Here is a 17,535-nt window from a genome sequence, read left to right on the forward strand (position 1 = left end):
GGCAGTATTGTTTCAAGTATGGACTGGTTAAAGTGCAGTAAATGCTACATTTTGATGGTGTGCAGTGAGGGGTATGGAAGAGTCTGTGTGTGGTGTGTTAAGTGTCCATCAGCCTAATAGTCTGAGGGAAGAAGCTTTCTTTCAGCCGGCTGTTGCGTGACCGGATGCTGCGGAACCGTCTGCCTGAGGGTAGCAGAGAGAAAAGTCTATGGCTAGGGTGGCTGGAGTCGCTGATAATTCTCTTGGCTTTCCTCATGCACCGCCTGGTGTAAATGTCCTGGAGGGAGGAAAGCTCACGTACTTTACTATTTAAAGCTGATTTATACTTCTGCGTCAAGCGCACGCGTATGCTCTGGAGCAGCCTTCGTATGGTCGCATAGCCTTCACCGAGGCCGACCTTACGTGTTTGCGTGGGTTTACCCCACAATCCAAAGATGTGCTATAGGTGAATTGAATAAGCTAAATTGGCTGTAGTGTATGTACGTGAATGAGTGTGTATGGGTGTTTCCCAGTACTGGGTTGCAGCTGAAAGGGCATCCGCTGCGTAAAACATATGCTGGATAAGTTGCCGGTTCATTCCACTGTGGCGACCCCTGATGAATATGTCGAAGGAAAATGAATGAATGATATCCCACACATTATGATATTGATAATTGTTCTGCAAATGTGCTGCCTAAGAGCTCATCAACTAATGACAAACAAAATTATAATTATGTGGTAAGATGGAAAAAAAAACTGCATTGAAATCATCTAATTGATTAGTCATTATAATTGAGAGGAGGGGACATTAACGTGTATAAAAATCAGCTAAATATATTGTTTGGCTTAGTTTGTGTGATCCTCCTGACCAGGAACAATGCAAACCTTTTACACTGAGGATGAAGTGAGACTCGACTTACTCTGCTGGAAATACAAATATTAGATTTGAATATTGTCCTGCACGATATAAGACAGAAGACTTGCTGTTTCCACGAAGTACTTCAGGTATCATGAATCTTACAGCACTGAACCAAACTGATATGTGCGAGGACTACTCGTGTCCAGAGAGATCTGTTTCTTTATCTGTCTATGTGATTCTGTATGTGGCCGCAGCAGCTGTGGCTCTTCTGACCGTGTGTGGAAACCTGCTGGTCATCATCTCTGTTAGTCACTTCAAGCAGCTCCACACACCTGCCAACATCCTCATCCTCTCTTTGGCTGCGTCTGATCTGCTGGTGGGAGTTTTTGTGATGCCGTTTCACTTATCCTGGCTCATTGAATCATGCTGGATCTCTGGTCCGGTCATGTGCTCCGTTTTCAATTTTGTGACCTTTCAGGCAACAAGTGCGTCTGTTCACACTGTGGCTTTAATAGCTGTCGATCGCTTTTTGGCTTTGAGTTTTCCCTTTTTTTACTCTGAGAAAATCTCACTGACTGTGATTTGTACAGCAGCTTTGCTAAACTGGTTGTTTTCACTCATTTATAACTTCACTCTTCTTTATATAAATGGAAACTTCGCTGACAGCATGTGTCCAGGACAATGTCTATATATTGTGGATGGCGTTTCATCCTTCATTGATCTCCTGATTGTGTTTGTAATGCCATGTACGCTCATTATAATATTGTACACTCATGTTTTTGTCATTGCTAAGAAACATGCGACTGCTATAAGAGCCCTTCAGGTTCACAACAGCACAGAATCCTCTAAGAACAAAATCAGCGACAAATCTGAGAGAAAAGCTGCTTTAGCGCTTGGGATTTTGGTTTTTGTGTTTCTCCTGTGTTTGCTGCCGTATTACATTTTTTCTTTAACAAATTTCTTAAGAGACGACTCATTTTCTAATGTTATCAACAGTGTTTTGATTCTGTTTTACCTTAATTCCTCTATTAATCCACTCATGTATGCTTTATTATACCCTTGGTTTAAGAGAAGTTTAAAAATAATTACGTCTTTTAAAGTTTTTAACAAAGACTCTTCTCTGATTAATGTGATCTCTCAGTAGACTCTTAATAAGGAACTATTTTAAAAAAATCAAGTCTGTCCTCGTATGATTAGTTTTTCCTAATTTATTTATTTATATTATTGTGCAGTTGTAATATGGATATTCTTATATTTCGGTAAATGAAACCTGATGGGTTTTTCAAGGATGAAATTATTGTCAAATCATGGCATTGTCATAAGTAAAATATTTGTTGACTGACGATAAATTTAGAGAATATGTACAAACTTTGCGAACAGATAATTTTTCCAAAAATGTTTATTTTACAAACATCTATTTAACTCTATTTGTTTTATTTACAGCGTTATTAATTTAAAACGATTACGTGAATGATAAAAGTTGAGTAACTGGTTTTCTTTCCTCTGTAAAATATGTTCAGCATGCTCAGATTTCATGTTAGATTCACAGTTTTGACCTGCTTGACTGCCATGTCTTTACTTTGTTATTATCATTGGACGTTTAAAATTTTTACAGGAGTCTGACTGTTTTCACCCAAGGCCAAAATGCTCAAACATCTATTGTTCTTGATCATGTCTTGTATTTTAAATTGAAAAATTGGCATCTTGACACTAACTATAAACAGGTAAATGCTGCTAAAAGCCAGATATATATTTGTGTCGTGCTTATGACCAACTGCTTGTGTATTAGAGAGTAACTGTTTTTGTTTACATAGTAAAAGATTAGCAGGACTCTTCAGGATTGTTGCTAATAGCCGCAAAAGTATAATTCATATCTTGAATGTTTGTTTGAAGGTCACGGAGTTGTTCTGGATTTTAACCAGACGGCACACAGCAGTGACAAGACTAATCAAAGCTATCTCAGCAATTCGTAACATTTTGATTTAGTGGCTAATTCGGGTGTATTTGTACAATCTCATTCTTACAATTTAGGATTTGGTGCCATCATGCCTCCTTTTTATGTATGAACGCCTATGAATTTGTACGAATTACCGCCTAAACCACAGGTGTCAAACTAAGTTCCTGGAGGGCCGCAGCTCTGCACAGTTTAGCTTTAACCCTATTTAAACACACCTGATCAAACTAATCGAGTCCTTCAGGCTTGTTTGAAACCAACAGGGGGATGTTTGGAAGCAGGGTTGGACTTAAAATATGCGGGGCTGCGGCCCTCCAGGAACTGAGTTTGACACCCCAGTTCTAATCTGACAAAACGTAAAAAGTTTTTCTGAGGCTAGATTATTTTTATGATAACAGAATTTTAAATAGTTAGAGAAATAAGAAACCATGTGCAATGCGTAGGCTACAGTAATGTAAAATGTTTATTTTATAAATGGGTGCCGGCCTGTTTTAATTTTCATGTCATGGGCTAACTTTAGTTGTGATTGAACTTTGGGCTAGGTTTTCTGGCCATTTATTGGGCTAATTTTGTTGCGAAAACCTGCCAAACCTGTTAAGAAGAGTTGTTCTTGCTAGCTTTTGTTCGTTAATAAACTGCATTCCACAAATAATTGTTATAGATGTATGACACATTTCTTAATCAGAAATGTGTGAATATGAGATGTTAATAAATAGTTCCCCAAAAACTATCTGAAAAATAGTATGCCCATCACTACTATGAATAAACTGGAAAATGCAATGGATGCAAAAATACCTTCATAAACTACAACATCTGCTGAGATCCTAAAATTAATATTCAGTGTACACTTGAAGAACTCATAAATGGGACTGGGACCAAGAAATGTATCATGTCAGAACTTATTTCATATACATTTTCCAGCCTGATCTCACGAGAAAACGTAAGTATTTTACATTTTGTCAGTTTAGTGGCTAATTCGTACGAATTCGTACAAGTTTAGTTGTACGAAATTGTAAGATTTTAAAAGGAGGCGTGGCACCTAACCCCACCCCTAAACCCAACCGTAATTGTGAGATGAGCAAATCGTACTAAATTGAATTAGATTGTACGAATTTATACGAATTAGCCACTAAATCAAAAAGTTACGAATTGCTGTGAGATTGTGTTGCATATTCATTCTCAACAGAGCATTTGTGTAGTCAAATTCATGTTTTACCTGCTCATTCAATATGCAATTTTGGACGCACTTATGGTGTCTTACTCCATCGAAAGCTTGTACAGTTGTTGTTGTTTTTTTTACAAGATACATTCATTTATTCATTTACCTTCGGCTTAGTCTCATAATATTGGTCACCACAGCGGAATGAACCACCAACTATTCCAGCATATGTTTTATGCAGCAGATGACCTTCCAGCCGCAACCCAGTACTGGGAAACACCCATACACTCCTGCATTCACATACACACTCATACACTGCAGGTAATTTAGTTAATCCAATTCATGCGATGTCTTTGGACTGTGGGGGAAACCGGAGCATTCGGAGGAAACCCACACAAACATGAGGTGAACATGCAAACTCCACACAGAAATGCCAACTGGCCTAGCCATGACTCAAACCAGCAACCTTCTTACTCAAATTATTCTTTTTCCAGACAAACAGAATCTGGAAATCTCCCAGCTGTATGTTCTTCTCCCTTGATGCTCGGAAAGAGTCAACATGTCAAGTGTATAAAAGGCGGCATGAGGTGATATCACTGAACCTTCAGAATTCATCGTGGACTGAATTTCAAAGGATGAGCAATATTTTTACAGTTTCAATCCCAAGGAGCATAAGTTGCAATCATGTTTGAAATTATAGAAGTACATCACAATGAATCTTACAGCAGTGAACCAAACTGATATGTGCGAGGACTACTCGTGTCCAGAGAGATCTGTTTCTTTATCTGTCTATGTGATTCTGTATGTGGCCGCAGCAGCTGTGGCTCTTCTGACCGTGTGTGGAAACCTGCTGGTCATCATCTCTGTTAGTCACTTCAAGCAGCTCCACACACCTGCCAACATCCTCATCCTCTCTTTGGCTGCGTCTGATCTGCTGGTGGGAGTTTTTGTGATGCCGTTTCACTTATCTTGGGTCATTGAGTCATGTTGGATTTCTGGACCAGCGATGTGCTTGATTTTCAGCTTTGTGACTTTTCAGGCCACATGCGTTTCTGTTCACACAGTGGCTTTAATAGCTGTCGATCGCTTTTTGGCTTTAGGTTTTCCTTTTTTTTACTCAGAGAAAATCTCACCCACTGTGATCTGCATTACAACTTTGTTTAACTGGCTGTTTTCGTTTCTCTATAATTTCACTCTTCTTTATATTAATGGAAACTTCACTAATGTCATTTGTCAAGGTAAATGTCTTTACGTCGTTGATATGGTTTCATCCCTTATTGATCTCCTGATTGTGTTTATAATGCCATGTACACTCATTATATTACTATACATTCGTATTTTTGCCATTGCTAAGAAACATGCGACTGCTATAAGAGCCCTTCAGGTTCACAACAGCACAGAATCCTCTAAGAACAAAATCAGCGACAAATCAGAGAGAAAAGCTGCGATGCTGCTGGGGATTCTGGTCTTTGTGTTTCTCCTCTGTTTGCTGCCGTATTATATTACTTCATTAGTGATTTCATACAGTACTGCTAACTTATTTCACATCAGAGATGTTGCTGTAATATTTTTCTTCCTGAACTCCACCATTAACCCCATTATTTATGCCATATTCTATCCTTGGTTTCAGAAAAGTTTAAAAATAATTTTCACATTTAAATTGTTTACTAAAGACTCCTCTCTGATGAATGTGCAGTAAGTTATTGAATAAATCAAACAGGCATGTTTCACAAATTCACACAGAACACTTTTTTTCTGCTTTTTAGTTTTCAGTAATTGAGCAATTCCAGCGTTATGGATGTGACAATTGCAGTAAAACCTTAAAATGTAAATTCACAGAGAAAGTATGTTAACGTTATACTGACTGCTACCCACAGAGTTAAGGGATCTGAAAAATATCAATCTGTAAACATATTGTATATTTTAAATGAGCAAAATAAGTATGCGTTATGTATGTGGCCAAAAAAGTGCAGTGTACAACATACTTTGTAGAAATTCTGTGAATTAAACTGCACGACCCAAGAGAAACGATGCTAATCAAAAGGATAAGCGTCGGCTTACTATAGAACAAACATGATTGATTTTATTTTACATTTTCGCATTTATGAGGGAAAAGCTTGGTTATGGATGTGACGTCTCTCCGTTATGGATGTGATGGATGTGAAATTGCCCCTTGTTTGACTTTAGTAAATTAAATATAATGGTTTGAAAACAATGGCAGACATATTTGAGTATGTTTTGCAGTACTGTAAAGTACAAGCCTACACAAAAAAACGTAGAAAGGGTTTCGCTATTTTGGTGAAAACTTTATATTTTTATGGCAAGGTTGACATTTGTGTGGAATTGCTCAATTTTGTTTGATTGTAATTAGTAATAGTAATCAATTGACATGGAAAAGGGGCAATGCACTTTATAATAATGTAAATTAACATTTTCACCATTTATGTCCAGATTCAGTTCACTGAAATATAACCTTGTGCAATATAATTCCTGTCTTTCCTCTATAATTCAATATTTTAGTCAAAAGAGCCTTAAGTTCATCGTTTTTTATGCTAAATTAATAATAATGTGAAAAGCAAAACTTGAAAATATTTTACTAAAAGTTATTTAAGTTTTAATAAAAGTATTTGCTGGTGTCACTTCCAGGAAGGAAGAAGTTGTGAGGAAGATTGAAGCAAGACTGTGTAATAAAGTTTAGTTAAGTTATTAAACATTTTCGAAATGACGTCACTGGACTGTCTCATGTTACTACTAGCGTTCAAATCCCGCTTATACAAAGAAAGAAACAAGACAAGCGGATTGATGGCACATACATCAGTAATATAACCATAATTCATCAGAATAAAGTTTGTAATAACTGCAAGTTATTTGAATACCTCTCTCTTTAAGTAGGTCTTGCACGTAAACTCAGTTTCAGTAAATTACATTTGTGTTTTTAAAATGTCTTACAATACTGAATATTTAATCTGAGAAATGGTGTTATACTGTATTATCAGATTATTTAAAAGAAGCTCTGTTTGTGCATCAAAGGCTACTTTTGGATAAAATGCTTATTTATCTGTTCAGAACAAAGTTCCCCCGTAATATTTTGGCAACATTCAAAACATTCATTCATTCATATTCCTTCAGCTTTGTCCCTTATCAGGGGTCGCCACAGCGGAATGAACCGCCAACTATTCCAGCATGTGTTTTATGCAGCGGATGCCCTTCCAGCCACAACCCAGTACTGGGAAACACCCATACACTCTCACATTCACACACACAAACACTATGGCCAATTTAGTTTATCCACTTCACCTAAAGCGCATGTGTTTGGAGAGTATAGGGAAACCGGAGCACCTGGAGGAAACACACGCCAACACTGGGAGAACATGCAAACTCCAAACAGAAATGCCAACTGGCCCAATAGGGACTCGACCCAGCAATCTTCTAGCAGTGAGGTGACAGTGCTAACAACTGAGCCACCGTGTCGCCCATTTAAAGGGATGGTTCCCCCCCAAAAACTTTTACTTGTCATCATTTACTCCAAACCTTTGTTGAGTTTCTTGCCTCTGTTGAACACAAAGGAATATATTTTAAAGAAAGCCTGAAAATCTGTAACCACTGACGTTCATTATTGGTTTTTCTACTATAAAAATGCAATGGTTACAGATTTTTAGCTTTCTACAAAGTATCTTCTTTTGTGTTCAACAGAAGCCAAGTGGATTAAGGTTTGTAACCACTTGATGGAGAGTAAATCGTGTGTTTTTATTTTTCGGTGAACTATCCCCTTATATAGTGGCTCAAATTAGACCAAAACAATTACATACTATTAGAGTATGTGACAGTCAAATGTGTTAAAGTCTGCACTTGTGTAATATTAAGTGTTGACACACTACAGCCGATCAATGGGAAGAAATTTAAACATTTTCCTAGCTCTAAATTAACTGCTCCCCAAAAAGATTCCATCTTAAAGCATTCAAAACAGCACAAACTAGTGAAACCTGCTAGTCAAGACTGTGTAAAACTCATTCATTCATTTTCCTTGGCCTTAGTCCCTGATTATCAGGGGTCACCACAGCTGAATGAACCGCCAACTGTTCCAGCAAATGTTTTACCCAGCAGACGCCCTTCCAGCTGCAACCCAGTGCTGGGAAGCACCTATACACACTCACATTCACATACACTAAGGCCTATTTATTGATTCATCATTTTCGGCTTAGTCCCTTTATTAATGGGGTCACCACAGTGAAATGAACCGCCAACGTAAGGCCTATTTAGTTCATCCAATTCACAGTCTTTGGACTGTGGGGGAAACCAGAGCACCCGGAGGAAACCCGCACAAACACGGGGAGAACATGCAAACTCCAGAAATGCCAACTGACCCAGCAAGGACTCGAACCAGCAACCTTCTTGCTTTGAGGCAACAGTGCTAACCATTGCGCCACCTTCATTAAAACTACTTTTTTTAAAATAGCACCTTTTTTTTTTAATTTATACTATATAAATGCAATAAATCATCAAATATTGATGAACACAAAGTGTTTGTTTAACAAGAGTTGTTTAATTAATTAGCAGGACTTTTATTTGTTTTATGAATAGCTTATCTAAACAAACAAGTAGGCATGAGCCGGTGTAAAATTCTGACGGTATGATAACCTTGGATGAAATTATTATTGTTTCACTGTTTAACGATATTGTGGTTACTGCTCTAAAATATATTCCTTTAAAATGTCTGGGTAATAAACACAAAACCTTTTTCCCCCTTTGAACACAATATATTTTATTTTGAGAAACTTACTTTGTAAAACTAAACATGTTAGGCTAAATAATTCAAATGAATGATTGACATCTGTGGACTTCGTTAGTTTCAAAAACACAAAAATGACATCTTTGGATATATTTTCTGCTGGAGATACTGTTGCCTAAGCATAAAATGTTACATGTAAAAAAAATATCTTACATATACCATAGGAACGGTATTGCAGAAAAGTTTGGCAGTTTTAAAATCTTGACTTTTTCAAACTAAGGTAAAACGCTTATCGTCCCATGCCTACAAGCAAGTTAAGTCTATTTAACTAATTCTGTTCTAAATACACAAATGTCCCATTAAAATAGCATAATGTTTTAAAACTGATCCAAAATCTAGACTTTGCAAAAATCGTAGACAATCCTAAGCAATAGAGGTGATATGAGTGATTTATAGGTTACCTATCTGTTTTTTATATGAGATCTCTGTGACATTTTCTAAACAAGTTGATCTCTCAGCTGAATGTTCTTCTCCCCTGAGGCTGCCAGTCTTGGAAGGAGTCAAAATGTCGAGTGTATAAAAGGCAGTGTGCGTTATCACGTCTTCATTGGTGAACGGTGACTGACTGTACATTGTGTTTCAGAGCTGTCGGAAGAGACAAATGCATCCACAGAGATCTTCATCTGTGCTTATACTTATATGAGGAAAGGCACAGGAAAAACTATCCTGCTTGGATGTTTGCTATACAAATGCTTTACAATGAATCTTACAGCACTGAACCAAACTGATATGTGCGAGGACTTCTCGTGTCCAGAGAGATCTGTTTCTTTATCTGTCTATGTGATTCTGTATGTGGCCGCAGCAGCTGTGGCTCTTCTGACCGTGTGTGGAAACCTGCTGGTCATCATCTCTGTTAGTCACTTCAAGCAGCTCCACACACCTGCCAACATCCTCATCCTCTCTTTGGCTGCGTCTGATTTTCTTACTGGAGTGTTTGTGATGCCGTTTCACTTATCCTGGCTCATTGAATCATGCTGGATCTCTGGTCCAGTCATGTGCTCAGTTTTCAACTTTGTGTCTTTTCAGGCAACAAGTGTTTCTGTTCACACTGTGGCTTTAATAGCTGTCGATCGCTTTTTGGCTTTGAGTTTTCCTTTTCTTTACTCAGACAAAATCTCACCCACTGTGATCTGCATTACAACTTTGTTTAACTGGCTGTTTTCGTTTCTCTATAATTTCACTCTTCTTTATATTAATGGAAACTTTGTTGATAGTGTGTGTTTAGGAGTGTGTGTTTATAATATTGACGGGATTTCATCAATTATTGATCTCCTGATTGTGTTTCTAATGCCATGTACGCTCATTATAATATTATACACTCATGTTTTTGTCATTGCTAAGAAACATGCGACTGCTATAAGAGCCCTTCAGGTTCACAACAGCACAGAATCCTCTAAGAACAAAATCAGCGACAAATCAGAGAGAAAAGCTGCGATGCTGCTGGGGATTCTGGTCTTTGTGTTTCTCCTCTGTTTGCTGCCGTATTATATTACTTCATTAGTGATTCCATACAGTACTGCTAACTTGTATCACGTTAGAAGTGTTGCTACAATATTTTTCTTCCTGAACTCCACCATTAACCCCATCATTTACGCCTTATTCTATCCTTGGTTTCAGAAAAGCTTAAAATTAATTTTTACATTGAAAGCGTTTAATAAAGACTCCTCGCTTATGAATGTGATGTAGGTAATTTTAATATAAGAGAATGTTTCCCCTCCTATTTCTAGATTAATGTGTTTTTATACATTATTTTGTCATTAAACATTGCTCTTTAATACAAACATCTATTAAATGTTTCCTATGTTCATTTAAAACTGAACTATCCTGTTTAATATTTTGTTCCACAGCAGAATACTAAAGACTGAGATTCATATACGGTTTGAAGTCAAAATTATTAGTCCCCCTGTTAATTTTTTTCCCCAATTTCTGTTTAACGGAGAGATTTTTTTCAACACATTTCTATAATAGTTTTAATAACTCATTTCTAATAACTGATTTATTTGATCTTTGTCATGATGGCAGTAAACAATATTTGACTATATATTTTTCAAGACATTTCTATACAGCTTAAAGTGAAATTTAAAGGCTTAACTAGGTTAATTAAGTTAACTAGACAGGTTAGGGTAATTAGGCAAGTTATTGTATAATGATGGTTTGTTTTGTAGACTATTGAAAAAAATATAGCTTAAAGGGGCTAATAATTGTGACGTTAAATGTTTATTTAAAAAATTTAAAACTGCTTTTAATCAAGCCGAAATAAAACTTTCTCCAGAAGAAAAAATATTATCAGACATACTGTGAAAATTTCCTTACTCTGTTAAACATCATTTGGGAAATATTAAAAAAAAATGCAAAGGGGGGCTAATAATTCTGACTTCAACTGTATATATATATATAGTATATTTTCTGTTTTGACACTTGTAAAGATAGCTCCAGTCTCCCCTCTATAATGCATTTATTGTAAAACTATGTAAAACAAAAAAGCAGGTTATCAAGAAAGGTTTAAGTGCTTTAATAATGTTTAAAGGCTGTAAAACAACAAGTTGTTCTTTAAACACCAGTCAGTGACAATAACTCCTTATTCTAAATGTTAATAATACATCACAGCTCCTTACAAAACAGCAACCATATCTTTGTGAGGTTTTCCACATGGGTTTGTTTTTGACACAATTTTCATGATATGATTTCACTTTTAATCCTAATTAGAATTCATTCATGTAGATTTATGAACATATACTTTTTTTCAACGTAAAAATTAGCTAATGCTGTAAACTACGACTGCACAAGCATCGATGTCGCGACGTGTGCATCCGCAATAGTCAAATCACAGGATTATATAATTTATTTAATATTGAAACATAAAAATATTTTTTACATATAATTTTTTTTATTGTTTATACAATGATGGTCATGTTATTTTATGTTTGTTTTACCATTAGACTCTGCAGAAAACCATAAAGCACTGTTATTTCACTTTTATCTCCGTTGTATTTATATTCACTTATAATTTATCATAATTTATGCAAGCACACTGCAAAGAAAAAGACTTGATCATCCCAAAATCTATCTAAATAATTAAGATCTTTCCACATAGAGCCATTAAAATAATGTGGTGAAATTATATTCATATTGCAATATAAAAAGCATTTCAATGTGGTCATGTCAATGGCCCATGAACATTTCCAGCTTGTTATCAAACTGTAACAAGAGGCAATTCAATCAAGTTAAAACAGCTATCATAACATTATCAATATGTGGCTCTTTTTGGATTCTCGGAAGCTATAGAAATTAAAAATGTAAAACGGGAAACACGATGGGACCGTTGTTTTTGTTTACATACCTCAAAATGTTCTATATCGCAATGTGGTAACACTTTATTCTGATGGTCCATTTGAGTATTAGTAGACTCAGACTGTCTGCATAATATCTGCTGATATTACTCCTTCAACAGATATTTAACTGACTATAAGAAACTTACACCAACCCCAACCAAACATACTACTTATACGGATCATTTAATCTAAAACAGACCATCAAAATACAGTGTGACCTCTGATTTTACCAATATCGTGCAGTCCTACTGCAAACTACAAACAGGGAACCATTAGAACTGGTAGGCATAGAGGTAAAGTTGGTTTTATATTCACACATTTGTTCATTTAGAAGTCTCTATATTGTTTACCATGTTACTTTGAATATTCGATCAGAATTAGCCTGCCAGTATGACTTGTAATCAACATTAACACTGTTTTTGTGACCATGAGAAATGTTGTACTTTAATAGTCATTGACTGCTAATATGATTTCACTATTTAGAGTTTGCAAATTATACTTTTATGAAATTATATTATTAAAGGGAAAGTCTGATTGTGCAAATATAAAACCAACTTTACCTCTATCTGGTAGGCCTACATACTGTGGGCTAATATTAAAGGTTAAAATTAAATTGATAGGTAAATATTTGAATTTCACACAAGGCAGTAACGTTATTTATTAATAATAATAATAATAATAATAAACCGTTTTTGCTATTGGTTTGAAATTATAAACTTTTTAAAGGTGGCTAGGCTATCAGACTACTATAAAACACATCTGTTCAAGCAATAATTATTAAACGACAGGTTAAAAACTTAATGTGAAATTTTGTGTATATATTTAGCAAAAAGCTCATTGCTAGAAGTAATTATAGCAGGCTAACTAAATGGTGTAACGTTAGCCTTCCTGGGGTAAACGTAACGTACATTGTGTGTCATTGTTTACAAACTGTTTATCGACGTCTCGGCGGTGGAAACCCGGATTTAGCATGATATATAATGGCGTAAATTTTAATAACTTGTACTGTATGTTTCTACATACCTTTTGATGTTCGTTCAAGTCAATTTCACGCTGTTAGACAAGCCGTAAAGATGAATCCTCCTCGAATATGCTGGCCCTCGTGTAGTCAAGCTGCTGCTTCACTTCAACTGAGGCGCACGCGGCGTAAAAGATTCATTCAGCGTAAAAGACCGGCAAACGGTATTGCTGAAATATCGTAACAAAACTGAAAGTATTTCATAAATCAGACATGACGCGTAGTTTGTTTGTTTTTGTGATTTATTGGATGAGAGGCACGCTATAAAGCAATTCATTGTTATATAAGTTTTTTTTCCTGCTGCAACTGAAGCATAGACGAAAAGGTACAATAACATTGTGATCGATTTCATATTATTAAACCAAAATCTAATAAAATGTTTAAAAAAAATTGAATATAATTAATAAATAGATAAGTAAATAAATAATCTGCTCTGTCTTTTTTAGAGCATGCGCAAACGTTTAACCCATAAAACAAATGGCACCCAATCTCAATTAAACAGTTTTATACAGTTGACTTGAACATATTTAATACCACTTATGTGATTTTTTTATCTTATTTTTCAATGTTACTTTGAAATATAGGCTAACATTTCCCCCATGATTAGGCCTACCTACACTAGTTGTTGCCATATAGGTCTTCTGCTAAAAATTACTTAGTAACCTACTATATTTCATACTGTTGCCTACCTACACTCCAGGCCCATAGCCAGGGGGAGTTCGGGTGGTAAGACCCACCCCTCACTGACAGGGACAGAATTTCAACCATGAGCTCATTTGTCCTATTCTGACTGTTTTAGTGTAAATAACCCATCAAAAAAGGCTTTAACACCAAGCTGAATCCTCGTTGGCTGTCGCTTCGATGTGACTTCAGCTAATCAGTTTTGGCCACTGCTAAAAAATATTCATTTTACAATCTGACGTAAAAGAAGTCATCTTTCGCTACTGCATTGTTTTTAATAAGAGAAAATATTTTACAGGTGACCTTTATTCTAAATCTTGCACCTAATTCCTGAAACAAAAACTGAGAAATTAAAAGGTTGTGAAGCACCAAAAACGGACCATATGAATACTATTGAAACTGATTTGAATACTATTTTGGCTATTGTTGTGATCTATGAATTTTCCATTGTGAAGTTCTACATTATTATTATTATTATGTTTTATATATATATATATATATATATATATATATATATATATATATATTTATTTATTTATTTTTTTCATTTAAATGGTCAAATTCTCACTGAGAGAATTTCACCAGTTTATAATATATGCTTAATAAATGACAATAGACTACAGATTTTAATTTAAAACTTTAACAGATTTCTGTTTTTTCTAAAGATATATGATGTAATAAATATGTATTTTAAAAATAAGTAATTTTTCACATTTCTTTAGTATAGATCTTTAGGAAATATTTTTGATATATCAAAAAGTGACCATCCGACAAACTAATACAGCTACAAATAGTGCTAAAAATGTCACTAAATCTCATAATTAAACTAAAAATGAGGCGTATAACTGCAAAAAGGGTCAACTTTTTTCGAAAATAAAAACAGAATCATGCCTTTTATTAGACTGGCTACGGGCCTGAATTCACATTAAATAGCATATCCAAAACTGACGTGTGCATATATCAAGATTTAAAAGATCCAATGTTTTTGCTTTAAGCTTATACTTTTTATTTACCACCACTTATGTTTTTGTGTGAGATCTCTGTGACACTTTTCTAAATTAGTTGATTTCCCAAATGAATACTTTTCTCCCCTGATGCTGCTCGTCTTGAATGGAGTCAACATGTCGAGTGTATAAAAGGCAGTGTGCGTTGTAGCACGTCTTAATTGGTGAACGGTGACTGACTACACGTTGTGTTTCAGTGAGGAGCCATTCAGAGCTGCTGGAGAGACAAATGCATCTTCATCTGTGCTTGCATGAGTTTTGGTTTTTTTGTGTGTGAAGAAGGTCTGAAAAAGACCTGCTCTGTTTTGATGTTTCTTACAAATGCTTTACAATGAATCTTACAGCAGTGAACCAAACTGATATGTGCGAGGACTACTCGTGTCCAGAGAGATCTGTTTCTTTATCTGTCTATGTGATTCTGTATGTGGCCGCAGCAGCTGTGGCTCTTCTGACCGTGTGTGGAAACCTGCTGGTCATCATCTCTGTTAGTCACTTCAAGCAGCTCCACACACCTGCCAACATCCTCATCCTCTCTTTGGCTGCGTCTGATCTGCTGGTGGGAGTGTTTGTGATACCACTTTATTTGTCTTGGATTATTGAATCATGCTGGACTTCAGGACTGCTTATGTGCTCCATTTTTAAATTTGTGAACTTTCAGGCAACAAGTGTTTCTGTTCACACTGTGTCTTTAATAGCTGTCGATCGCTTTTTGGCTTTGAGTTTTCCCTTTTTTTACTCTGAGAAAATCTCACTCAATGTGAACTGCATAGCAGCTTTGCTAAACTGGTTGTTTTCACTCATTTATAACGTCACTCTTCTGTATGTTAATGGAAACTTCACTGATGTTGTGTGTCCAGGAGTGTGTGTTTCTGTTGTAGGTGTTGTTTCATCAATCGTTGATCTTCTGCTTGTGTTTGTAATGCCATGTATACTCATTATAATATTGTACACTCATGTTTTTGTCATTGCTAAGAAACATGCGACTGCTATAAGAGCCCTTCAGGTTCACAACAGCACAGAATCCTCTAAGAACAAAATCAGCGACAAATCAGAGAGAAAAGCTGCGATGCTGCTGGGGATTCTGGTCTTTGTGTTTCTCCTCTGTTTGCTGCCGTATTATATTACTTCTATAGTGGTCTCATACAGCACTGTTGACTTGTTTCATGTCAGAGATGTTGCTGTAATATTTTTCCTCCTGAACTCCACCACTAATCCCATCATTTATGCCTTGTTCTACCCCTGGTTTCAGAAAAGCTTGAAATTAATCTTTACATTCAAAGTGTTTCAAAGAGACTCTTCTCTGATGAATGTGCAAAGTCATTAAATGAATGCTTCCTGTTGTTAAGTTTTCATATATTTTTGTATATGTGTGTATACTAATGTCTGTGTATATAAAAGTCTTCACTACAAAACAGCTCGAATATTGTTTTCAGATATTGTCAAGATACAGTTCGTTTAAACTATATCTTGACAATGATCAAACACTGACCTTTTTGTCAGACAACTAAAATGCACTGAGAATGAACGTGTCAGCAAACTCAATCTTCATATTGAAATGAATAATTTTAATAATGTAAAACAGCAAACCTTTATGTTATATGTGGATTTCAGACAAGAATATGTTGTCATATACAAGCAAAGGTCACACTTTACAATAAGGTTCATTAGTTAATGTTACTTAATGCATTTACTAACATGAACAAACAATGAACAATACATTTACTACAGTATTTATTCATGTTAGTTAACATTAGTTAGTGAAAATGCAGCTGTTCATTGTGAGTTCATGTTAATTCACGGTGCATTAACTAATGTTGACAAGCATGTTAATAATGCATTAGTAAATGTTTAATTATGATTAATAAATGCTGTACAAGTGTTGTTCATGATTAGTTCATGTTAGTAAATGCATTAACTAATGAACCTTATTGTAAAATGTTACCCAAGCAAAACAAAATTAACACTCATGACTGCTTGCTTGTTTGTTTTTTTGTAAGTTTGTTTTTTAGTTGAACTATCACTTTAGCAATAGTATAACACATTAGATCGTTTGACCTATATAATGTCCATCAGTACTTGTTATCTTGCATTTTAAGAATAACCACAGATCATAGTTTCAGTAAAAAATCATCTTTAATCTAGAAAGAAAATTATCTTATAGGCCTGAGAGTAAATAACCAGCTGATGTTGATTTCTGTGTGAACTGTCTGCTTAAAAAATATTCCACTTGTTTTACAGAGCGTGTTAAGTTTAGGCCAGTGTTTCCCAACCCTGTTCTTGGAGGCACACCAACAGTACATATTTTGGATGTCTCCTTTATCTGACCCATTCATTTCAGGTTTTGGAATCTCTTCTAATGTTCTCTGATTTGATTGTGGAGTGTTTAATTAGGATGAAAATGTGTACTGTTGGTGTGCCTTCAGGAACAAGGTTGGGAGACACTGGTTTAGCCTATGTTATAAGGATAAACATGTGCCTATACAGTGTAAGTAAGTATTTAAATGCAATTTGATTTCACAAAATAACTTTAAACGCACTTAATTGTAAGGCTTGCTATAACAGACAGGGTTTAAAACTAAGGATTAGGCCAGAGTTCAGTCAGGACATATATTGTAATTCATTTTTATAAATGTGCCTTAAAAAAGAAAATAAATAAAATCGCTGAAGATGACACAAAAAAAAAAAACAAAGCCACTTATCTATTTTTAGACACATCAGTGCCAAGTTTTTTCAGCGGAACCAGCTTAGACTAACATTTTA

At 35.5% G+C, this 17,535-nt stretch overlaps 5 protein-coding genes across 7 annotated transcripts in view; 4 read left to right on the forward strand and 1 right to left on the reverse strand.

Moving 5' to 3' along the window:
* Positions 1 to 13,204, reverse strand: part of taar10a (trace amine-associated receptor 10a) — a 92,681-nt gene extending 79,477 nt beyond the window's left edge. For both annotated transcript variants that reach the window (XM_073933245.1, XM_073933244.1), the window contains exon 1: positions 13,096 to 13,204. The gene's annotated coding sequence lies outside the window, so the exon portion shown is untranslated. The remainder of the gene's footprint in view (positions 1 to 13,095) is intronic.
* Positions 879 to 4,356, forward strand: taar14a (trace amine associated receptor 14a). Of its 2 annotated transcripts, XM_073932030.1 has the most exons (2): positions 879 to 2,943; positions 3,111 to 4,356. In XM_073932030.1, exon 1 carries the CDS (start codon positions 990 to 992, stop codon positions 1,980 to 1,982), a length of 993 nt encoding a protein of 330 aa, XP_073788131.1. In that variant the 5' UTR covers positions 879 to 989; the 3' UTR covers positions 1,983 to 2,943; positions 3,111 to 4,356. The 2 variants fall into 2 exon arrangements, with proteins under 2 accessions (XP_073788131.1, NP_001076505.1); NM_001083036.1 differs by lacking the exon at positions 3,111 to 4,356 and having other exon boundaries at positions 1,019 to 1,982.
* Positions 4,594 to 5,726, forward strand: si:dkey-246e3.4. Its single transcript, XM_073933714.1, has one exon. The coding sequence runs from the start codon at positions 4,664 to 4,666 to the stop codon at positions 5,648 to 5,650; it is 987 nt and encodes a 328-aa protein (XP_073789815.1). The 5' UTR covers positions 4,594 to 4,663; the 3' UTR covers positions 5,651 to 5,726.
* On the forward strand, positions 9,469 to 10,426 carry taar14l (trace amine associated receptor 14l). The gene has a single exon (NM_001083103.1). The coding sequence runs from the start codon at positions 9,470 to 9,472 to the stop codon at positions 10,424 to 10,426; it is 957 nt and encodes a 318-aa protein (NP_001076572.1). The 5' UTR covers position 9,469.
* A 1,930-nt stretch (positions 13,205 to 15,134) lies between the features above and the next one.
* taar14h (trace amine associated receptor 14h) lies at positions 15,135 to 16,099 on the forward strand. Its single transcript, NM_001083093.1, has one exon. It carries the CDS (start codon positions 15,137 to 15,139, stop codon positions 16,097 to 16,099), a length of 963 nt encoding a protein of 320 aa, NP_001076562.1. The 5' UTR covers positions 15,135 to 15,136.
* The last annotated feature ends 1,436 nt before the right edge of the window (positions 16,100 to 17,535 follow it).

The sequence above is a fragment of the Danio rerio genome, chromosome 20, assembly GCF_049306965.1.
Source record: "Danio rerio strain Tuebingen ecotype United States chromosome 20, GRCz12tu, whole genome shotgun sequence".
In the NCBI taxonomy this organism is placed as follows: domain Eukaryota; kingdom Metazoa; phylum Chordata; class Actinopteri; order Cypriniformes; family Danionidae; genus Danio; species Danio rerio.

Bases quoted from the DNA above. Each gene is read 5' to 3' on its own strand.
- taar14a (XM_073932030.1), top strand. From the start codon at position 990: ATGAATCTTACAGCACTGAACCAAACTGATATGTGCGAGGACTACTCG.
- taar14h (NM_001083093.1), top strand. From the start codon at position 15,137: ATGTGCGAGGACTACTCGTGTCCAGAGAGATCTGTTTCTTTATCTGTC.
- si:dkey-246e3.4 (XM_073933714.1), top strand. From the start codon at position 4,664: ATGAATCTTACAGCAGTGAACCAAACTGATATGTGCGAGGACTACTCG.
- taar14l (NM_001083103.1), top strand. From the start codon at position 9,470: ATGTGCGAGGACTTCTCGTGTCCAGAGAGATCTGTTTCTTTATCTGTC.